This window comes from Castanea sativa, chromosome 10 (genome assembly GCF_040712315.1).
Source record: "Castanea sativa cultivar Marrone di Chiusa Pesio chromosome 10, ASM4071231v1".
NCBI lineage: Eukaryota > Viridiplantae > Streptophyta > Magnoliopsida > Fagales > Fagaceae > Castanea > Castanea sativa.
Genome location: NC_134022.1, coordinates 28,429,208 through 28,453,908, shown reverse-complemented (window position 1 = coordinate 28,453,908; position 24,701 = coordinate 28,429,208). Strand labels below are relative to the sequence as shown.

The 24,701-nt window shown below is 38.1% G+C and overlaps 2 protein-coding genes and 1 pseudogene across 3 annotated transcripts; 1 reads left to right on the top strand and 2 right to left on the bottom strand.

The window, feature by feature from the left end:
- Positions 1-272: 272 nt before the first annotated feature.
- LOC142612706 (uncharacterized) lies at positions 273-5,351 on the bottom strand (annotated as a pseudogene).
- Positions 5,352-6,415: 1,064 nt separating this feature from the next.
- On the bottom strand, positions 6,416-9,166 carry LOC142614231 (polyadenylate-binding protein-interacting protein 5). Of its 2 annotated transcripts, none has more exons than XM_075786798.1 (3): positions 9,028-9,166; positions 7,752-8,214; positions 6,416-6,976 (listed from the first exon to the last, which is right to left on the bottom strand). In XM_075786798.1, exons 2-3 carry the CDS (start codon positions 8,180-8,182, stop codon positions 6,883-6,885), a joined length of 525 nt encoding a protein of 174 aa, XP_075642913.1. In that variant the 5' UTR covers positions 8,183-8,214; positions 9,028-9,166; the 3' UTR covers positions 6,416-6,882. The 2 variants fall into 2 exon arrangements, with proteins under 2 accessions (XP_075642913.1, XP_075642912.1); XM_075786797.1 differs by having other exon boundaries at positions 7,760-8,214.
- A 4,288-nt stretch (positions 9,167-13,454) lies between these two features.
- Positions 13,455-15,664, top strand: LOC142612349 (uncharacterized). The gene is made up of 4 exons (XM_075784451.1): positions 13,455-13,582; positions 14,063-14,615; positions 14,756-14,902; positions 15,227-15,664. Exons 1-4 carry the CDS (start codon positions 13,455-13,457, stop codon positions 15,662-15,664), a joined length of 1,266 nt encoding a protein of 421 aa, XP_075640566.1.
- The last annotated feature ends 9,037 nt before the right edge of the window (positions 15,665-24,701 follow it).

The window sequence follows — 24,701 nt, the reverse complement described above, 5'->3', positions numbered from 1 at the left end:
TTTTTTAAAGAACACATTTCTTATTAATGCACAATTACAAGAATTCATAACTTTACAGTCGCCTTAAATACCACATAAGAAAATCAGATTTTATCAGAAAGGTTGAAGGAGCATCCTACATTGACTTCGTGCAATGCACTGTTTCAATTATTTTGCACATTTGATGAGAGTAAAAGAATATTTTTTTAATTAAAAGTGGGAAAGCATTGGACGAAAATTGATTTTAGCCAATGTTTAACATAACAAAAGTCTATTTTCCATAACCAAACAACTTTAAAAATACAATACATTTTACATGCAACAAGACCATGTCTATGTACCTGCCTCCTGCAGAAACACTTTAGGCATTCTCTAAAATGATCACTGTGCTTCATATTAACAATCAACATACTGATTTTACTCAAGTCAGCATTAAAGTGCTACTACCGATTCAAGGGAAAATCTATGTTGTCCAAAGGTTTCCTTAGACATCAGTGTCAATTCAATAAGCATAATGTAGATTTAGCTCCATGAAAGAGGATAGAAGAAAAAAATTGAAGAGTGGACTCATCTTCATGAGGTTTTATTCCAACCATAAGGCTGAAAAAAATAAATTCTAGGCTGTCTAAGAAATGCACTTGTTAATTATTGATGGTGGTTCTCTGGGTGCATGTGTATATGGTGAATGAAAATATCTGCAGCAGAAGAGAAGTGATGATTAGCCATGACACAGCACATGATTGGAAACTCAATCCAATAGTCATATAGAGGACTGACCAGATTCTGCTCAAGTTGTTGTGGAATAATGGCTCTCACAGGCCACTGGCTTTTTCCAATCTCCTAGTATCCCATGTACTTCATTGGTTCACCGGCCATTCCTGCCATTCAAACATATTGCTGCTTAAAATCAATCCACTTAGTCAAATAATAGAACAACTTTAACATCCATGGCAAGTATCATGCCAGTTTCATGATGCAGTGGAAAACGCAATGCAGATGAGACTGCGTCAGCATATACGCTTCAGAGTAGATAAAAGAACAGAAATTGATAAAAAGGGAGAGGGACGGGGGGGAGGGGGTGCGAACTTTAAGTGGAATCAACTAAACCAAGAAAGAAAAAAGATTAAAAAAAAAAATTCAAGCTATATTAAATAAGCTAAGAATCTGACTTTCAAACTAAAATAAGGTGCCAGGCCAGTGATCCTGATTACCTGCTTGCTAAGTGTGAGATACACTCCAGTAAATATTTAGAAGCAACAGAGAATTGCAGCCACAAGAAGAATAATTACTTGAATATATATAAAGAGATGGTACTTGAATATATATATATATATATATAAAGAAATGGAATTACCATGTAGTCATTACATACCCCAATTTCAAGCTGTGCAGCAATTTCTTTGCGAGGGAGTGATACAATGCCCTCCATTTTGTTCCATCCACAAAAGACATCTATGCATGCTCAAGGCTGTGGAACTCTTTCAGTTCAGTATCTGCTTTCATGCCTTCAGAAATGTACAGTTGATAAAAATTTGAATTTAACAACTCCATTTAGTAAATCCAACACAAATATAAAAATATATATATTAAAAAAAATTTGGAAGCAGGGATGAGTGTGCAAGGAAAGAGAGATTCGATTTAAGTGAGCACAAGATTGACAGTTCCATCATGCATCCAAAGATTCAAGTGCAACTTCCAAGTTGATTGATAATAGAATCATACCCCTTTACACATGGCATAACCAAGCAAAAAATTCAAGAATATTTTTTTCCAAATCCTGTCCTACTTTACAACTTATTTAATCCCAGTCAATGATGTCTACCTCTTACTAACTTTGAAAAAATGTATCGTAATCCAAACTATATCAGTGAAAACGTACTCCTTTTACCATTACTTTCATAGTAGGAAAAATTGAATTTGTGCTTGGTAAACCTATCCTGAGACTATAGTACACATGGGACCTCTAATAGTAATTCAAATGTCAAAAGGATGTGACAAACAATCATCTTGAGACAAGTTTATCCAGAAAAATTTTAGGACCCGTTTGAATTGAGGGGGGAAGGAGGTGAAGTGGAGGAGAGTAGAGTGGAGTTGGCTGGAAATAGACTAATTCCCGGCCAGCTCTACTTTATTCCCCTCTACTCTCTCTCTCTCTCTCTCTCTCCCTCCCTCAACCCAAACGGACCCTTAAACATATATATTTACATATCATATATTGCTTAAGCCATATGAACATTTGGGGTCCATGAATGGCACAAATTGAACAAAAAAATTGAGGGAATTGTAAGAATGAATGTGGAATGTTAAATATTGTATCTTGGTGTTCAAATCTAAAAAATTAAGATATCTATATATATATATATATATATATATAAAACATATGCAACAAGGATCCTGCATACCTGACTACAGGTTTGATTTTCTTGGAAATTCAGATGATGTGGGTGTAGCAAGCTCCAAGACTCCAAATCAATTAACTTGTTATGACTCCGTGCTGAGTCTCTTTTATCACAAGCCCTAGAACTTTTGCAAACTTTGGATATTTCTTCATCCAACCTTTTGACATTGCTAGGTTAAGAATTTCAAAAGTTACCTCATTAGGTTGACAACCTTCCATTACCATAGTTTTCAATAATGAAATGATGTCACAAACCTTATTGGTCTTAAACATCGCCCCCAGTAGGGTGTTGTAAATTGTAATACTTGGAGTAAGCCCATTCCCTAGCATCTGATCCCTAAGCTGGAGAGCAATTCTTATCTTCCCTTCCCTACAAAGGCCACCAATTAAAGACCCATAGGTATAAACATCTGGTTTTAGCCCCTGGCTGTACATGTCCCTAAACAATTGGCCCACCAGCATGTTATTACCCTCCCTTATGGAAGAATGTATTAGAATATTATATGTTGTTGTATCGGGTACACACCCAGTGTTCCTAAGATATTTGAAAGTCTGGTGGGCAGTTCCTAGTAGCCCATTCTTGCAAAGTTTGTCCAGAAGCAAATTAAAAGTAATTATTGTGAGTTGAGGGCCATTACGCATCATGTGTTCCACTAACTTCAAACATTCTGAAAATTTTCCCACAGTACAGAAATACTGAATCAGGCATGTTAAACTGACAACACTAAGCTCAACCCCTTCACACTCCATTCGAAACACAATCCTCTGAATCATTGAAGAGTTTCCCTGTTTGCATGCTGCAGACAAAATTGTATTGAAGGAAATTACATCTGGCCCATTTGTTACCCACTCAAAACTGTCCAAGAGCTCCAAAGCTTCTTCAATACTATTCTCCCTACAAAAACCTTTTAGAATTGTGTTATAAGACACACTACTTGGAATTAAACCACCTTCTCTCATACCTTTCAACAAAGATAATGCCTCTCTAGATCTATTCTCACAACATAAACAATTTAAGTATATATTATATACAGCAACATCCAGACCACATCCCCTTGAAATCACATCAAGCAATATTTTTTGAGCAATTCCTATTTTGCCTACTTTTAACATGCCTCCAGCAAAGGCAGAAAATGTATATGGATTGGGTGAAAACCCTTTTTGATCAATCACCTGAATGAGCTCAGAAATTTCCCCCACTCTATCTTGATGACAAAGTTCTCGGAGAATTACATTATACGTAATCAAGTCTGGATCACACCCTTCCCTTTCCATCCTACCAAAGTATTCCAGTGCCTCCTCAAACCTCCCAGCATCGCAAAGAAACTTAATTATTATAGTGTATGTTCTGACATTTGGCTTACAACCATCACTTTGCATTACATCTAAACAATGAAAAAGATCTTCCTCTAAACCTTCTCTACCAAAACCACATATTAAAGCGGAATAAGAGCACACATTCTGAATGACACCCTTCTTCTTCATCAAACAAAACAATGCCAAAGCTGTACAAATCTGACCAGACTTACACAAAGCCCACAGAATGAGATTATAACTATATACACTACAAAAATAGCCTTTGCTCCAAATAATGGAGAATGCAGAATATGCCGCTCGAATCCTCCCAGCTCTGATGAGCATAGAAATCAAAAGGTTCAAGGTGGGTTCAGTTGGGAAATACTCCAACCTCAACATCAAATCAAATACACCAAGTGAATCATCCAAACTTCCCACTCCAAGTGATTTTTTCAACATTTTCGATAACAAACTAAAAGATGGCACAAATCCACTTCCACACATCTCTTTGGCAATAAGAAATGCGTCTTTCAAACTACCAAGAGATAGCATCCCATTAAGAAGCGTATTGAAAGTAGACGCATTAGGGGCCGGCCCAAATCTTTTCATCCCAACATAAACTTCAACCAAAACTTCCAACAAAACACTTTGCGACTTCAAATGGCAGTACATCAAAGCATTATAATCATACACGGTAGGTTTTCCAGGTACATTTCTCATTGAATTCAGAGTGTCCAGAGCTTTTCTAAAGTGACCCGAGATGGCATAATTCTGCATTCTACGCTGTAATTCGGCGTAATTGAAATCATGGGTATTACTCTCTTCGACAAATTCTACAGCTCTAAGAGCACAAGATGAAGAAAAACTGAGGAGGAAACGCACAGTTTTGCCAATTCTGCAGCAATAACCAACTCTAGAGATTGTACAAAGAAGCATTGCAGGGTAAAGAAAAAGGTGAAGCTTTGAAGCAAAATAACCTGAAAGATAAAGGGATTGAAGTAGAATTGCATTTAGTGAAGCCTAAGAGTTAAGTTTGGTCTCAGAGAGTGTATATATAAATCAAATAAAAGAAAATTCTATACAAAATCTTCCACTTTTTTTTTTTTAAGTATCAAAAGATTTTAACTTTATGTAGATGTAGCATGAACTAAAATTAAAAAAATAAAAATAAAATAAAAAATAAATAAAAAATAAACACTCATAAACTAAGCCTCAAAATGGTTAAAGAAAAATATTCAAAGAGCAAAGAAATTTTTTTTTTTTTTTTTATGTTTCTTTTGGTTACCTTTTCTGGGCAACCAAACGGAGCATGACTCCTATGGGAGAATGGGAAGCTGAGATAAGGGCAGTGAATGTTTGAGGCTTCTGATGGATGCATAAACCCTAGCCATGAGCTGCCATTGAGAATGAATGAAAGAACGAACAAGAGGTTTAACGGCAGTAAAACGGTGTCGTTGAGGACACACCTTGAACTTGAACAAGCTATGTTATTACCTTTTTAAATTTCAGCCACGTGGCTTCTTGAAGAGCGAGATGTTTTTGAGTCTATATATGGGTAACCCAGATCCCTGCTGCTCCACTTTGAAACTGGTCTTCTTGCCTCCAATTCCATGTTCGAAACCCAAACAACCCACGTCCCATGCTGTTGTTTTAGCTTATGCTACTTGTCTGGGTCGTAATCCTACTCCTCTCCTCTTTGTGTTATTGTATTTTTTTTTTTAAGAGATTGTTGCATACTTGCATTATTTTCACTTTCACACCACTTTTTTATATAATCAATAAAAGAAAAATAAAGAGATGGTAAGTGTTGTCTTTGCCTTTGCAAATTAAACTCAAATTTGACATGGTGTGAGGTAATCTGAGAAATAGTGAGACTTGTTACTACTTGAACCTACAATTTTAAACTTGCTAGGTAATAGGACAGAAGGTAAGTATGGTTTTTGACACCATCATTTAAACTCAAATTTAACTAGGTGTGAGATCATCTGAGCAATAATGAGACTTGCCACTACTTAAACCCACAATTTTAAACTCGCAAGGTGATGAGACATAAGGTAGGTGTGGTCTTTGCCACCACCACTTAAACTCAAATTTGACTTGGTGTGAGACCATCCGAGCAATAGTGAAACTTGTCATTACTCAAACCCACAATTTTAAACTCACAAGATGATGAGACATAAGAACTTCCCACCAATAAACCAATTTTTTTTAAACAATGCTGAAGATTTCATGGCAAATCGGTCTAGTGCATTTGTTGGAATTGAAACGCATCAATACACATTTTGACAAGAAGATGTGCACGTTTCTTGGAATTGATCTGCCTAGTGCATTTGTTGGAATTGAAATACATCAATACACATTTGTATTTTGACAAGATGTGCACATTTCTTCGAATTGAAACAAATCAATACACATTTTGACAAGAAGATGTGCACATTTCGTTTTAAGAACCACGGAGACGGAGAGCGAGAGAGAGAGAGAGAGAGAGTAATGTCGTAAGCCCAATAATTTTCAAAAACAGTTTAGTTGACAATTTGTCCGGGTTCTTATATAGGTCTTTTTAACTAATAAGTAATAACAACTTATTACATTTTAGTGAACTTTTTTTTTAACTCTAAAATTATTGAATCATTTTAGAGATGTCCGTAATTCGGAATGTTAAAAGTGATAAAGCCCCATCAGCTATCAGCCATGATAGCCTAGGTGAATAGGCGACTGATCTAAACATCATAAATCAACAGGTTGGAAATTGCGCTATATTTCATCACAAAACAATACGTGCTTAAAGCATCACGCGTTCAAATCTTCAGGTGACATTAGAATGATACCCGCTTACACAACATATACCCAACCAAGACGAGCACAAAGAAGGAAAGCAAAACAGCAAAGATGACTTTCATTTGGAAAAGAAAAAACTGCAATCTGCATAATAACTGCACAGGGGGATTCTGACCCATCAAACAAAAATAATGAGCCTTTGAAAGAAAAGAGAAGGGTGAATCAAGCAGCTGAGAACTATACAACGATAATGACTGGTGTCTCCAATCTCTGAGGAAGATCCCCTATTTATATATTTCTTATCCACAAGACCAACCGTGCCTTGACAAACAATTGGATTTGTTGTTTGCAAAATCAATCAAAAGATAATCTTGATGAGCCTTAGGAGCTGGATGAAGCAGCACTGGCTTCGCCCTCTACAGTCTTCAGTTTCAGTGATGCACGATCAGCTGAAGATCCAAATTCTGAAACATCTCCAATGTCCAGAGTGTCTGGAAGACTTTCAGAAGACTCAACAGTGTAACACTGTAAGCAGAAGGAAATACTTCTTAGAAAAATGACTGGAAAAGCATAAGATATTTACAATATGAATGAAGCTCACAAAAATAATGAAGGTAATCACTTAATACGTAAGTCAGACTTCTGAGAGAGATTATTCCCCAACAACAACCAAGCCTTAAGACATAAAGCAAAATAGAACACGCAATCTTACTTTCTAAGACATCGTAGCTTGTTAATAATAGCAGATAGAGTATTTCTAAGCTGTCAACAAGATGAATACATCCACATAAGTAATGATTTCCATTTAAGCATGTGCTTTGAAGGGTGCATATGACTAACTCATGGTAATACTTCTAATGACTAGTTAAAGGCTGCTAGAAAGATATTGCTAGTCTTTCTATGTCCAAAAAATAAAGCATATGATAAGAACTCCTATTAGATTTTTTTTTGGCCTATTAGTCATGGGCATGGCACCAAGAGATGGATCTCTTTTGCCTTCTCTTGAATCCAGAACCATAAACAAAAACTAATAAGGTAATAGTAGCTGGCTATAGTCACACCACACTGTAGTATCAGGAAAGTTATTAAGTTGTTCAAGTTTTCCAATATTATTATTTTATATATATATATATAGGCCAACACTGTTCATACTGTGATTGTGGTGCCAGAATCTGAAGTGGAAATGTTGGTAAAGAACTGAACCAGCCCCGAAGACAAAAAAAAAAAGAAAAAAGAAATAGTAATCTACCTAATACATGTTATGAATGTTATTTAGAAAATTCAAAATTAAAGAGTTTACTTGTACACCTCAAGTTGGTTCAGCATGTCAACAGTTGCTTCCAAGTCACCTCTATTTGCCGCATAAACGTCAGTAAGGGACTGATCGGATATACCAGGAAATGACATCTGAAGATATTCCAAATCAATGTCAAATTCATCTAGCATCTGCTTATCTGCCGCTTGATTTAAATTTTGTGGTGATGAACCATAACCATGGGCATGGTGACTCTTCAATGTAGACACTTCAGGAACAGGGGCTTTTTCAGTTCCATAAGCATTGGAGTCATAATAAGCTCTGTAATGGAGTTGCTCAGGGGTTACAAACCGAGAAGACTCATTGCCGCTTCTAGAATCTTTTGCTGTCTCAAAAGTTCTATCATTTGCATTTCTTTTGGAAAGTGGAATGTACGATGCTGCGTATGGATTCAGGGAAGATACTCCTTGCTTCATTGCTTCAGTTCATTAAAAAAGATCACCGTTCCCTTCAAAATATTTTATGAAAAGAAAATCCATATTAGTATATACACTATACAGCACAACAATAAATAAACTTCAACGAAACAAAAATTCAAAGTTTTAAGCCATAACAAATTGTATACATTATAGATTCACTGTAAGTGGAAATAAATTCAAGTAATCATGAAAGTACTCGAACGGACATTAGCATGTCATCCAATTATGAAGTTAAACATATTTAAAACCATCTTTCGACTAGAAAATTCAGAAAGTTTGAACAAGTAGTTGCAATTTCTAAAATATTCATGAAAATTATACTTCATTAGAAGACATTTAGATTTGAAACCTACAGTCCGATCCAGGATGATTGCTAAAGCCAAGACACCAATCCATATCAGAATCTGAAACCAAGTTTGTTGTCTGATCACAAGAGAGTTTACCAATTGAACTAACCGGAACCCATGTAATTACAACAGTTCATGTCCATAAAATTCTCGATTGCATGCATGAATTGTACCAGATTCCTAATCAAATCAAATGTTGGCTTCATCAAATTCCTAAGCTATTGATCATAGACCCAATTGAATCCCCACAACAAAAAGTGATCTTGCACAGCACATTACATCAGATCGCAGAAACAAACACCAACACCCCAATTAAGAACTTGATAATACTAAGCTTAAAAAAAATGTTTGAAATTGATTATCCATGTTTGAATTTCTTAAATCTTCTTCATTTAAAAAAAAAAAAATTCAAGTAATAAATAGCAATCCAATAATATAATTAAATGTAACACTAAAAAAAATTAAGAATTGGAAAAAATAGTGATCGGAACTCACCGAGGAGAAATCGAAATTGGGAACGAAACCCTAAATTTGTTGAGATGAGAAATCAAACAGTAAAAAGCGAAAGAATGAAAGAAAGAAAGAAAAAAAATTGTGATTGAGAGAGAAAAGTAAAAGGTATATACTATGCTAGTATGTTGTACTATTTAAAAGTATATACTTATTGGGATTTGGGACACACCGACTTTTGCGGCCTAATGAAAAAGACCAGAACTCACTCGCCTACTGGGAAGGTGTTTGTGACACGAACGGTGGCTTTATTAGGCTTTTTTATTTATGGAAACAAAGTTTTAAGTTAAAATGAAATATTTTTAGAAACTTCTTAACTGATATTAGCCTCAGCGCACACGATTCGCGCAAGCAATGATGCTCTTTTTATTTTTATTTAGAAGTGTTATTTTTGCAATTTTTTTATAATACTTTCATAACAAATCATAAGTTGTAAATTGTTATTGGTTATAATTTGAATTTGTAACTTAAATTCTTATTTTGGCTTGTTTGTAATAACTAATAACGATTTGCTGCTTAGAATTTGTTGTGAAAATATTATGGGCATTGATTTTTTTTTTTGGTTTAGTGTTATAATTTTTCATTAATTTATCTCTTTTAAGTTTTAACACAACGCAGAATTCACATTAACCTTTGATTGCAAAAAATAACACTTTTCCAAGGTTTCACCCAAAGAGAAATGATATGCCCTCAACATTTTCACAACATTTTTACAACAAATCTTAAGTGGCAGGTTGTTACTGGTTGTTATTGTTGGGCAAAGAAGTAATCTTAGTGTTAGATTCAAATTTGAACAAGAACAACTAACCACCTATGATTTGTTGTGAAAATATTGTAAAAATGTTGTGGACGTAGCACCTCTCTACACCCAAATTGTAAAGATGTATAGATGGAGTTCTTGAAAAGGAAATAAATGAATATACCAAACTAAAACAACATGTATCTAAATATAAACACAATCACATTGGTGTTAATAATTCCTCTTCATCATTTGACTTTAAAACTGTCGATATAGAAGAGAACTATACACTTTCAACTAATTAAATCTTTTTCTCAAAATATAAAACTAATTAAGTCAAGAAGATAACAATTTGCCCAAACGTATCTTGAATCCTCACAATCTCATATTTACTCCATGTATAGGAAACATACCTCTTTGAAAAGAAAAATGGTAATGAATAGAGTTGTCCAAATCCATCTGAAGACCCGACCCACCCAAAGAAACCTTTTGGATCTGATCTGACGCTAGCTGACTTGACTACTCCGATAGTCGGCGACGGGACTTCACCACTAGAAACTAACTCCGGTGGGTCGGTTTTGGTTTCCCTCCCCAAACCAATCGACATACTAAGAATTTCCAGTGGAAAATTTCAAGATTCCAGTGAAAAGTACCTAGATTCCAGCAAAAATACCTAGATTATGGTGAAAAATTTCCAGATTCCAACGAGATATCAAGTAGATTCGGTGAGATTTTGACTAGATCTGGCAAAATTTCATAGAATCCGATGAGATTTTTCGTCAGATCAGGTGAAATCTCACCGTTTTCTCAGAACTTTGACTTTGATCAACCTGCCTGCCACCCATTGAAGGTTTGGTCCGCCTGATCCTACTAGTCTCTCGATCGGTGGCAAGTTGATGGCAACTCCACCCAACCAAGTCGGGTTGGATGCAGGTTGAGCCCAAACTCGATTCGACCCAACTCGTAGACAACCCTAGTAATGAAGTGAGAAAAAAATTGTGGAGATCAAAGAAACTGTGGAAATAAACTTGAGAAAGAGATAAAGAAGAAAATATTTTTAAAAAAAGCGTGAGATTATTAAAAAATTATGGAAACTAAAATAAACAAACTAAAAAATTAATAATATCAACAATGTCAAAGGAAACAAACCTTATTGAAATTGAAGATAGTGATGATGTAAGCAAAAAGTTGATGCAATCCAAAGGTCCATGCAAAGAAATTGAAAAGAGATGTATGAGATATATTTAAATAGAGATGATGTGTACTAATTTTTAGGAAAACATGTATCAAATGTGTGGGAGTCATTTAAATAGAGATTGTGTATACTAATTTTTAGGAAAAAAATGTGTCAAACTTTTAAAATTTTGATGATAAGTATGCGGCCATTTCATTTTCGAAATAAGGAAAAAGAAAAAAAAAAAGAAAAAAAAAAAGGAAGAGAACTTAAATTTCAATATTGAAAATGGAAGATATAAGAGAGGCTAAAATATAGGATTTTGAAAATGAGTAGCTTTATGTGAGAGTTAAATATATATTTTTACCGCATCATCCTTAATTTTTGTCTCTATTTAAACTTAAAGTGAAGATGTATTTTTGAACCACATAAATGAAGATCTCAAATGAGGGAAACTCCTTAAATAGTAATATAGATAAAAGAGAAAAATAACTGTTTTTTTTTTTATAACTTTTTATATTTTCCATAAAAGTAGTATCAATTTTTTTAAAAAAATCTTCCATTAACAAATGCCTTAAGGACACCGTTAACAGAACCATTTATTTGTTCATGACAAAGTACCATTTATTTATTTTTGTTTTTTTATTTATAGTGATTCATTAGTGTTTTTATTTTTTAATAAGTTTTTTTATTTTATAGTTATGATAAGGTAGACAATTTATATTATATGTCTTCGTTAAGAATACTAGTTTGTAACTCCATGCATATGCATAAATATACTTAAAAGATATACATTAAGATGGATAGTATAATTCTTACTGTGGGGTCGATGGGACCAGGAATAGGTGTTGGGTTAGAGGCCCAATCCGAGAATACTGAATGGTTTGAGGATGTGGGAATATCAACCCAAGAGGCAGTACTGATGGATAAAGAAGCGAGGTCTGATCAAGGTTGTCCAAGAAGGTGGTCCGAGGACGAGTATGTCCTCGGCTATGTAAAGCTGAGGTAGGAAAGGGCTGTCTAGCGTCCAAAGGCGATATTCTAGGAGATCCTATAAGTAAGGGTAAGCATGGTGGATGTACAAGATAATGAGAAAGGCCATGAAATATCTAAGATAAAGCTGTTACCACTGTATTGAATGCTCTGTAGCTAACTCTCTGGTCACATTAATGGGGACGTGATGCCTGAGTATCAGGGTTCAGCCTTACAGCTGCCTCTAAAGATTTCAGAGATGGGTTGATGGGACAAGTATCTAAACTAGTAATCTGATCCATACGTGGAAGATGGGGAGAAGAAGGAGGATGATATAAAGGGAGGATGGGACATTCAAGAGGGGGGATCGGAGAAAAAATGGAGAAAAAACTGTACACATTAGCATCCATAATTGTAATCTGTCTTTGAAAGAGTGAAAGATAATATCCATCATCCTCGGCTTGAGTCCGAGGACAATTTCTGTTACATAAACAATCCAATGTTTATTATGTTAAAATCTAGCCCACATTTTTGTTATTTAACATCACTAGAACCTAGATTTCAAGCTCACTCTCTACAAATTTCATTGTATTAGGCTTTTTAGGCCTATCCCATTCTTAATTTTGGGTTTGGATGCAAATTGTGACCTTACAATTGGCGCCGTCTGTGAGAAAAACTTGTGTTTTAGGAAGTTTAACATTATGGAAGACTCAAGTTCACACCATGTAGAGTCTATGAGGTCCCAGCGTGAGGATTATTTCCTGCATCTTGAACAGGAAAGAGATCAGGAAGACAGTGTGCATACAGCTCACACTAGTAGGAGTCATTCACGAGGTGGAAGCAGAGTTCCTCATGAGGAAAATGCTAAGGCCATGCAGCTAGAGATTGACCACCTGAAGAAGAAGTTGCGCTGCAAAAGGCGAAAGAGAACTCCCTCTTTTTTCTGACCATTCTTCTAAAGACACCAAGGATAGCAGTTACAGGCCTAGGTCAAGAATTCCCCCTGATGAGTCCTTCTATTATGAGGAGGACAATCTTCAAGGTCGTGAGGGCAATAAGCCTTCCTCCAGAGGCTTGGGAAATGATGCCATGAGTAAGGCGTTGCACCAAATTTCCAAGTCACCCTTCACACGTAGGGTGGAAAAAGGGAAGCTTCCTCGGTGATTCACCCAGCCAGCATTCACCATTTATAATGGCCGAACAGACCCCGTGGAGCATATGAGTCATTTCAATCAGAAGATGGCAGTGCATTCTATAAATGAAACTTTAATGTGCAAAGTCTTCCCATCTAGCCTAGGACTTGTTGCAATGAGGTGGTTTAATGGCTTAAGGGTAGGTTCTATTGATTTCTTCATGGAACTCACCCGGGCGTTTGGGTCTCGCTTCATTACATGTAGTAGAGTTCCTCGGCCCCTGGATTCGTTATTGTCCATGACCCTGCGAGAAGGGAAAATCCTAAAAACATATTCTGACAGATACTGGGAGATGTTCAATGAGATCGATGGAGATTTTGATGATGTAGCGATAATGACTTTCAAGGTTGGCCTACCTCCCGAGCATGACTTGAGGAAGTCTTTGACCAAAAAGCCTGCAAGACGTGAACGCCGGCTCATGGACTGCATTGACGAATATAAACGGGTTGAGGAAGATCAGCAGTAAGGTAAGGGAAAGGCGAAGGCGAAGGCTAAGCCTCAGGAGAGGAGGGATTTCAAGTTAGACAGATACAACAACAATAGGCCACGAAGAGATTTTGCCAGGCAATCTGGTCGTACCACTCCTCAAGTAGTTAATACTGTATTTCGGGAACCGGTGCATCAGCTGTTGGAGAAAATCCAGAATGAACCGTATTTCAGATGGCCCAACAAGATGGCAGGAGACCCCATGAGGCGTAATCAAAATCTTCATTGCTAGTATCATCGAGAAAGGGGCCACACCATTGAAGATTGTAGGACCCTGTGGAATCATTTGGAGCAGTTAGTTAAGGATGAGAGGTTAAAACAGTTTTTGTATCAGCCCAATGGGTAGGGAGACCATTCAGGCTCGGTAAATCAGGGTAACACTTCTTCAAGGCCTCCTTTGGGTACAATCAATGTTATCTTTGCTGCTCCTGGGAGGACTGGTTCTTGTCCTTCTAGGGTGATGTCCGTCGCACGAGCCCTTGCCGAAGATTCTAGTTCTGAGTCGAAGAGGGCTAAGGGGAGTATTCAACCAACATTGGGTTTCTCAGAAGAGGACAAGATTGAGACTATCCAGCCACATGATGATGCTTTGGTGGTTACGTTGAGAATAAGGGGCTACGACGTGAAAAGGGTGATGGTCGATCAGAGTAGTGGTGTAGATATTATGTACCCTGACTTGTACAAGGAGCTAAACTTAAAGCTTGAGGATCTGACGGTTTATGATTCATCGTTAATAAGATTTAAGGGGAAGGTTGTCATACCAAAGAGGCAAATTAGATTACTTGTGCAATCATGCTTAGAGGTAGTAGAAGTGGACTTCATTGTGGTGAATGCATATTCTCCTTACACTACTATTATGGCAAGGCCTTGGCTTCATGCCCTAGGTGCTGTCTCTTCAACTCTACATGTTAAAGTGAAGTTTCCCTTTGGGGATCAGATCGAGGAATTGGTTGGGAGTCAATCCGTGGCCAGACAGTGCATGGAGACGACAATTCTGCATCAGCTGGGTGTGAGTCCTCGGCCTTTACTGAGGGGGGCTCATAGCAATTAATGACTCTAGTCATGCCCAAAGTGGCAGCGGTAGAAGAACCCGTGTGTGAGGAGTTAGAAGAAGTTATTATAGGTGACGATCCTGAAAAATTCTTTCAGGTGGGAGTTCAATTGCCACCTCAGGAGAAAGAGGAGCTGGTTATGTTCTTGAAGAAGAACGTTGATGTATTCGCATGGAATGCTTATGAGACCCTCGGAGTGGATCCGAGCTTCATTTTTGATCATCTAAATGTCAATCCTGCTGTGGTACCAAGGAAGTAACCACCTCGGCGCTCATCTAAGGAGCATTCCAAGGCCGTCAAAGAAGAGGTAGTCAAGCTCAAAAAGGTTGGCACTATTAAGGAGGTATTTTATCCTGAATGGTTGGCGTATATAGTGGTAGTGAAGAAGAAAAACGGGAAGTAGAGAGTATGCGTAGACTTCACAGATTTGAACAAGGCTTGTCCTAAAGATTCTTTCCCAATGCCTCGTATAGATCAGCTAGTGGATGCCACTGTTGGGCATAATCGAATGAGTTTTTTAGATGTTTTTCAAGGTTATCACCAAATACCTTTGGCTCTGGATGATCAGGAGAAAACAGCCTTTGTCACTCCTATAGGGAATTATCACTATAAGGTAATGCCTTTTGGTTTGAAGAATGCAAAAGCTACCTATCAGAGGATGATGACCAGGATGTTTGAACCACAGATGGAAAAGACTATTGATGTGTATATGGATGACATGGTGGTGAAAAGTAAAGCGGTTTCCATGCATGTGGAAGACCTAAATGACACTTTTCAGACGCTAAGAAAGTATAAGTTGTGCCTTAATGCTTCTAAATGTTCTTTTGGTGTGGGATCAAGTAAATTTTTGGGTTACATGGTAACTCATCGAGGAATCGAAGTTAATCCTGTGCAGGTCAGGGCAATTAATAGCTTACAGCCACCTCGGAATCCTAAAGAGGTTCAGAAGTTGACAGGGATAATTGATGCTCTCAATTGGTTTATTTCTCGGCCCGCAGATAGATGAAGACCTTTCTTCCAGTTGTTGAATAAGTGGAAGGGATTTAAATGGACTGAGGAGTGTGCTTTAGCTTTTCAGCAACTTAAAGAGTATCTTTCGCGACCACCTATTATGTCTCGACCAGAAATGGATGAAGTTCTGTTCGCATATATTGCTGTGGCTAATCATGTCGTTAGTCTAGTTCTGATACGGGTTGATAATGGTGTACAAAGGCCAGTTTATTACGTGAGCAAATCCCTATATCAGGCCGAGGTGCATTATTTATCGTTGGAAAAAGCGATCCTAGCAGTGGTGCATGCTACGCGTAAACTTCCCCATTACTTCCAATCTCATACAATTGTTGTTTTAACTTAACTTCCTCGTAGGTCTATACTTCGAAGTGCTGACTATACGGGAAGGATTTCCAAATGAGGTACCATTTTGGGGGCCTTTGATATCAAGTATATGCATCGCACCTCTATGAAGGGCCAAGCCCTTGCTGATTTGGGGGTAGAATTTGCTGAGCCCTCATTAGAAGAGAACACTAAGAGGCTGGACATGGATGAAAAATCAGTTGGCGTGATTTCGCGCAAGGAACCTCTGATATGGAAGGTATACGTTGATAGAGCAGCGAACTAAAGAGGATCTGGTGTGGGGCTAGTTTTGATGTCTCCTGAGGGAAGTACTTTTGAGAAGTCCTTGAGACTAGGGTTCTCAGCCACCAACAATGAGGCAAAGTATGAAACTTTACTGGTAGGAATGACTATGGTTCAGAAGATGGGTGGAAAAACAGTGCAAATATTCTCAGATTCACGATTAGTGGTGGGCCAGGTGGAAGGAGAGTTAGAGGCTAGAGATCCGAGAATGCAAGAGTATCTAACCCAGGTCAGGTATTTATAATCAAAATTTGAATATTTTACCTTGTTACATATCTCTAGGAGCATGAATACCCATGCTGAATCCCTAGCCACCCTTGCGACATCCTCGGCACAAGGCCTACCTCGGGTCATCCTTACTGAAGATCTGTGTAAACCCACTGGGACAAATAGTGACACCATCCGGATTCATCAAATTAGGGTGGGACCTAGTTGGATGGATCTTATAGTGTCATTCCTTAAGAATGATGATGGGAATGATTTTTTGTGAACTCCAATATCGTCCATGGAAGTCGTCTTGTAGAAAACCAGGAAGATTAGAAACCTTGCCCATACAGGAAGGTGCTTGGACGAGGTTAACATGGTCATGTGACAGAACCGCTGTCTCGTCCAAGATTCGTCCACCTCGATCTGAATAAGGTCGTCCATGGAGGGGACGACCTTCCATAGAAGTGACATGCTCAACTAAAGGATCTTTGGACGAGGAACCCTGGACGAGCCCTTGACACTTGGGAAAATTCCCGTGTACGAGTAACTCCGAATTACCCGTATAACCTCTAGTGACTGTTATGTAAGAAAAATGCAACTCCTAAACGGTTGTGGAAGTTATACCCGAACCCTTACACCTCCTCAAATCCAGGGGAGGTTACAAGTTTGATAACTGTTCTTAAGATACTATATAAACGCTCATTCGGGTAAAACAAAGGTACGTTTTTACTTTTCCCAAAAAGTTGGAACTCCGAAAAAATAAAAAGAAAACTAACTTTGCTATCGGAGGATTCTTGGCCGACGACCCGGTCACCTTTGATCACTTTTCTTTCTTTTTCAGGCCCTCGAGAGAGCAAGCCATCAAGAGAGCAAGTAGTCCTTTCAAGTCCAAAGCATCCAGCCTACTGATTTTCTTTGCATCATCAAATGATATTTTGCCCGAAGAGAAGTCCGAGGCAGATAAAGTACGCAGAAAAACACCTCGCTTCTGGCTATTTGAGGACCAGAAGTTGTACAAACGCTCTTTTTCAAGACCATATTTGCTATGTATACACCCTGAAGCAACGTAATTACTTTTAGAAGAGTTACACGAAGGGATTTGTGGAAGTCGCACAGGAGGAAGGTCTTTATCTCATAGAGCTCTTACACAAGGGTATTGGTGGCCAAATATGCAAAGAGAGGCACAGGATTATGCAAAGAAGTGCGACTAATGTCAGAGATTTGCTCCCAACATCCATCAACCAGGGGGTGTCCTTAACTCTCTGTCTAGTCCTTAACCCTCTGTCTAGTCCTTGACCTTTTGCTCAATGAGGTTTGAATATTGTAGGACATTTTCCAAAAGCAGCAAGAAATAGGAGGTGGTTGCTCATCGGATTAGATTATTTCACTAAATGGGTTGAAGATGAGCCATTGTCAAATATTAGGGATTTGGATGCGAAGAAATTTGTCTAGAAAAACATTGTCATCAGGTTTGAAATCCCTTACACTCTTATTTTAGATAACGGCCTACAATTTGATAGTAAGGCCTTTAGAAGATACTATTGTGATCTAGGAATTACGAATAGATATTCCACTCCAGCTTATCCACAAGGGAATGGGCAAGCCGAGGCTGTGAATAAGGTTATAGTTAATGGGCTCAAGAAAAGACTGGATGATGCTAAGGGAAGGTGGGTGGAAGAATTGCCACATGTTTTGTGGACGTATTGAACTACACCTCAGAGGTCCACTAGAGAGACACCCTTTTCTATGACTTATAGAGCTGAGGTTGTAATCCCTCTGAAAACTGGGTTTTCGTCATTGAGGATGAGCTCTTTCATCCCAAGCAGTAATGACAATTTATTAGAAAAAAGTTTAGACCTAGTTGAAGAGCGACGAGAAAAACTATGGTTTAGCTAAGGCCACTTGCACCTGGAGATTTGGTATTGAGGAAGGTTTTGGGTACTGCGAAGAACCCGATATGGGAAAAATCGGGACCTAACTGGGAAGGACCTTATCGCATCACTTCGGTAGCTGGAATAGGGGCATATTATCTAGAAGATCTAGATAAAAATGTTGTACTACGTCCTTGGAATGTAAATAACCTACGAAGGTATTACTATTAATGAAAGACACTTCTACCATCTTATTTCTATTGACATTGTGTTTAAGTATCAAACTAAAATTTGGTCATGCTTGGCTCCTCGAACCACATACCTTGTATAAATTGATATTTATTAAGTGTTGAACATAACCTTTGTTATGTCTAGTCCTCGGATCATCTATTTTGGAGAAATTAACACTTCAGTTCATTTTTCTAAGTATCAAACTGAAACTTGGCCATGCTTGGCTCCTCAGACCACATACCTTGTATAAATTGATATTTTATTAAGTGTTGAACAGAACCTAAGTCATGTCTGGTCCTCGGATCATCTACTTTGGAGAAATTAACACTTCGATTCATTTTTCTAAGTATCAAACTGAAACTTGGTCATGTCTGGCTCCTCGGACCACATACCTTGTATAAATTGATATTTTATTAAGTGTTGAACAGAACCTTAGTTTGTCTGGTCCTCGGATCATCTACTTTGAGGAAATTAACACTTCAGCTTATTTTTCTAACTAACAAACTGAAACTTGGTCATGTCTGGCTCCTCAAACCACATACCTTGTATATATTGATATTTTATTAAGTGTTGGTTAGAATCTTAACTATGTCTGGTTCTCAAACGATCTATTCTTGGGTCAACTAATATCTAGATTTGATTTTAGTACTATTTTGCCATCATGATCGCGTATCTTGATGACTCCCAAAACAGTGATGAGCATATGGGAGTTCATGAGCATCACTTAAAGCATTTGTAGGTATATTAAACATATTTGTTGTCTGGTTCATGTCTGATTACTTCCTTAGAATCATTAAGTTATATTGGAAATGATGTGGGTTATTGTTTAGTTGTGACATATAGACTTTTCAGTTACAAGATGGTCTTGCTAGATTTGGTTGACTAACTAAATTGATCAGAAAAGAGTTATCATTTATGTAGATGAAAAATCTAGGCGTGTGCCATTGTCTTATTAATTAAGCATTAAGTAAGGTAGATGTGATACAAAGAAAAGATATAAGTGTCAAATGCATAAGTGAAACAGCTTGGTATTTTCATTGATTTAAAGTCCTTTGAAAAGACAATTTGCTTACAAACTACCAAGTTACATCAAATTAAAGGAAAAATAAAGCTGAAAGGAAGAACGGAGGAGGATCAATCACGACTTCAGTTTTATTATCAGATTGCCCTTAAGATCTTTTGGAGGCTGGATAGGAGCCGTGGAGTCAGAGGCAAGTCCTTTGCCTTTTGGATCCTCTTTGATGGTGATAGGAAGGGTCACCAAGACAAGTTCCATTGTCTCAGTAGATCCCTTCTCCTTGGTAGACTCCTTAGGGGCATTAGGAGGCTGAGTATCATCATGGGCCGCCCCTTCTGCTGGTTCAATAGGTTGCTTGGTGGCCTCAGACTGCTTAACCTCCTCGAGCTGACGTCCAGTGGGGGCAAGGGCTTCAGCTGAGCTGTCCTGTTCGACTTCTGCTTCCTGGGTGACATCATCATCCTCGGTAACAGATGGAGCAGAGGCTCGGATAGCTAGAGGGTAGTAGACATTTTCTCTCTTCCAAAGGGCAGAAGAAACATCAACCCCAACTTGGGTAAGTGCTTCATTCCACACTTGGAGGCAATAATATCTACATACCTTGGAGACCTGCAATCTGAGGTTTTTCTCGGTCTCAGACACCCCAAACTCGTATCCATCTTGCTTAGCTTGGTCCCTTGCTTTCTCGGCTTCCTCTTTGGCTTTTGTAGCTTCTTCCTTGTCTTTGTTGGCCTCCTCCTTCGCCCTCTCAAATTCCCTTAGATCCTTTTGAAGGTCCACTATCAGCTTCTTCGCCGCAATGTAATCCTCATCAGCCTGTCGAAGCTGTAGCCGCTGGGTCTCGGCCTGCCTCTCAGCTACTTTTAAGGCTGCCTAGGCGCTTATTTTGTCGCTTTCTGCCTTGTTCAATTGGGCAGTGACCTCTTGTAGCTTTTTGTCTCTTATCTCAAGGATCTTCTGGGCATTGTTGTGCCTTGTTTCCTTATCCTTAAGGGTTTTGTAAGTGCTAATGACAATCTCTTCAGTCCTATGGGCAAACTAGACAGCCTATACACAGTAATAGAGTGGAGCAAAGGGATATGGTCAAAGCAAAAAACCTAAGTGCAACAAAAATGAAATGAATAACAGTTAAATAGGATTCTTACCATAGCAAGCTCCTTTTTTAATGTCATAAAGACATTTTGATCCCTCATCTACCTTAGCTTGTTCATGTCCTCAAGCAGTAGAAGAGCTTGTTCTAACGAGTCTGCCACACAGGCAGCTGTTCCTGCGTCAAAACTCCTGATGGAAGTGTCGGCGTGACCGCGTGATCATCCATGGTCATTGATGGAGCCCAAATTGGGGCAGACCCAGACGCATGGATCTCGATCCTTTTTTCTGACCTCGTCTGTGTTATGCGAGCCTGTTTAACTCCCTTTTTGGGCTCCACATCCTTGGGAAGGAGACTTTTCCCTCCCTCAATCACATCCTTCCCCTTATGCTAATCCCTTTTTCTCTTATGATCAGCTTGGTCAGCGAGTTGAGATTGGGCAGGTGGGGGAGGAGGGAGTTTAGGCTGAGAAGACTTCTCTGGGCCTTTATCCTTGGTCTGAGGATGTTTGGTCCGAGCAGCCTTTTCAGGCTTTTGATTCCCCACTTGGGACTCCATTAGATCTCATAGGTTCTGACTGGGTTTGCGTTGAATTCCCATTAAGTCAGGGCTGATAGTTTCTCCTTGTGGATGGCTTGTTGGACCTAAAGATGAAGTGCCGAGATCACCAATTGGGTTTTTCGGAGAAAGGGGTCGATTGAAAGCTTCAAATTCGTCCTCGAAATCTGAAACTTCCACGATTTCTTCCTCTTCCTTTATGATGGGTTGCGAAGAGGTCGCCTCACCGGCTGTGTATTGGTTGGAAGAGGAATCAGGGGAATATCGTCAGGTATGGGTAGTGTGATGAGGGTGTCCTGAGGAATAGGAGTGCCTACAAGTAAAAGGAAGCCCTCGGCAGCAACGCTTATCCGGTGTAAGTGTGGGTCTTTCGCTCTGATCACACACTTTGGCGCCTGGAAAGCTTTGAAGATAAGATCATAACCGAGGATCAATTGTGCTGCTTGGAGTTGGTTATCTGTGTGCACGAACACTTCAACCTTCAATATTTCATCCAATTTTTCATGGTTGACAAGATTGGAGTGGCGAATAGCTGCCTGTGGGTCTGCAAAATCGTCAAGAAAAACAAGATTAAATCAAGCAAATGTTTTTACATAAACTCACATTAGAAGAGAAGAAGAAAGAGTGATTGTGAGTAGTTCATCTAAACCCAGAACCTCACCTGGTTCCCCTTCCCTTGTCGGATAGGGGAGGCCATCATGCCAATCCCTTGATATGATCAGGAAATCTTTTTTCATACCCTTGTTGGATTCAGGGAGACATTGGATTAATCTAACCTTGGGGTACCTAGATTTTAAATAATACCCCTGCCCCTTTAGGTGGTGGAGATTGTAAATCCAGTTCACGTCATGATGGGTGAGCCCTAGACCCATCTTCTCATTTAGTGCTACAGAACCCAAAATCCTAAACATATTTGGCACGCACTAGGTAGGAGCTAATCTAAAGGCCCTAAGGTAGTCCCTAGTAACCATCCCCATTGGGATTTTCATCCCTCCCTCTATGAAAGCGATCATCGGGATTACTACCTTTCCCGTTTGCCTTTTCTCATGCCACTCCCCTTCCTTACAATATGTAACAAAGACCCTTGGTGGAATTCCATACCAAGCCTTAAATTGTTCTATCTTTTCATCAGAATCTACTAAGGAGGCAAATCTACCCATTTATAGGAGAGGGTTAGAGGTATTGACGAATATAGAAAAGGACAGGTGAGCCGAGGAGAAAGAAACACAAAAAAAGAGAAAAGTATGTAAAAAGATAATGAATGAGGAAGTTTGGGAAGACTTACTTTAGGACAAAAAAACCACCTCGGCCTAATTCTTGGTAATTGTGAGGGCACGTGTAGATCGAAAGAGTTGGCAGGTTCGTTGTATGAGTGTTAAAGTGAGAAAGATGGTTTAAATTGTTGATATTTATATCAGCGAGAGTTATGAAGCGGGAAAATTCCCACCTATGTTCCTATGCAATCCTCAGCCGTTGGATGTGTACCATGTCATCAAACGTGGGGGAAAAAAGCTGTCATAATTTAATTAGGGGACACTTTGCATGCCGAAACGTCAGGAACGTGTAATAGGCAGTTCAAGGGACATCATCACTGTTAGGGAAGATGTGTGGCGAACACAAATTAACGGTGACAAATGTCAAGATCCTCTTTTCCTCCCTAAGTGGCAGAAATGAGAATCTCGAGGGGCTATTGTGGGGTCGATGGGCCCAGGCATAGGTGTTGGGCTAAAGGTCCAATCCAAGGATACTGAATGGTCCGAGGATGTGGGAATATCAACCCAAGAGGCAGTACTGATGGATAAAGAAGCGAGGTCTGATCAAGGTTGTCCAAGAAGGTGGTCCGAGGATGAGTATGTCCTCGACTATGTAAATCTGAGGTAGGAAAGGGCTATCTAGCGTCCAAAGGCGATATTTTAGGAGATCCTATAAGTAAGGGTAGGCATGGTGGATGTACAAGATAATAAGAAGTGCTATGAAATATCTAAGATAAAGTTGTTACCACCACATTGAATGCTTTGTAGCTAACTCTTAAGCCACATTAATGGGGAAGTGATGCCTGAGCATCAGGGTTTAGCCTTACAGCTGCCTCTAAAGATTTCAGAGATGGGTTGATGGGACAAGTATCTAAACTAGTAATCTGATCCATACGTGGAAGATGGGGAGAAGAATGAGGATGATATAAAGGGAGGAGGGGACATTCAGGAAGGGGGATTGGAGAAAAAATGGAGAAAACACTGTACACGTTAGCATCCATAATTGTAATCTGTCTTTGAAAGAGTGAAAGATAATATCCATCATCCTCAGCTTGAGTCCAATGACAATTTCTGTTACATAAACAATCCAATGTGCATGATGTTGCAATCTAGCCCATCATTTTTGTTATTTAACATCACTAGAACCTAAATTTCAAGCCCACTCTATACAAATTTTATTGTATTAGGCTTTTTGGGTCTATCTCATTCATACTTTTGGGTTTGGGTGCAAATTGTGACCTCACACTTACATATATAATTTAAATATTATTGATAGTCATTTTTTTTAACTCTTTAAAAATTCTTGTAAGAATATTATTAAGTAGAAAATATAAATTATGCATTTTTAAAATTTTTTTTTTATGTTCATTAATTCTAGAACCTTTGGTTTTTATATGCAATAACTCACTCAAATGGATATTAATGATGTGGTCTCATATTTGACTCCAAAATTAAGAAATAAACTCTCTAAAAATAAATAATTTAGGACATATAACGCAAAATTGAACTTCAATTATAGAATCTAATTAGATTTTCTCTAAATTATATATATATATATATATATATATATATATATATATATATATATATATATATATATATATAAAGATTAGGAGGTGCAAATTAAAATGCAAAGCTCTTGTGATTCTTTATTATTGTTGGTATTATTATTAATTACTAATTTGTTGGTCACATAGATATTATACAAGTATTTGTTCTAGTTCCTTTGAGACAAAGAATGGTGAGTTTAAATTTATGCTATGTTTGGAAGTTTTGAGAGAGATGAGAGTAGAGGAAAGGAGAGTAGTAGAGAAGAGAGTAGAGGGGAATGGTTATCTTTCACTTTATTTGAATATTTTTAAAATTAAGTAAAGGGAAAGGGAATAATTAGTCTTTCATTTGTAATTTTGTTAATATAGTAAGGACAAATTTGGTAATTTATTTGGTCAAGCATTTTTATGCTCCACTCTCCCTCCAAATCTCTCAAATTTGAGAAAATTAAAAATAAGAGGTAAAAAGTAGTTCAAACCCCTCTAAAGCCCTCCATTCCTTCCTTTAAAAACATCCAAATAAGGTAATTTAATTACTCTCCCTTCCTCTACTCTACTCTCCTCCTTTTCCCACCATTCAAACATAGCATTAATGAAGTTGAAACATACTATTGTAAACTCGAAGATCAC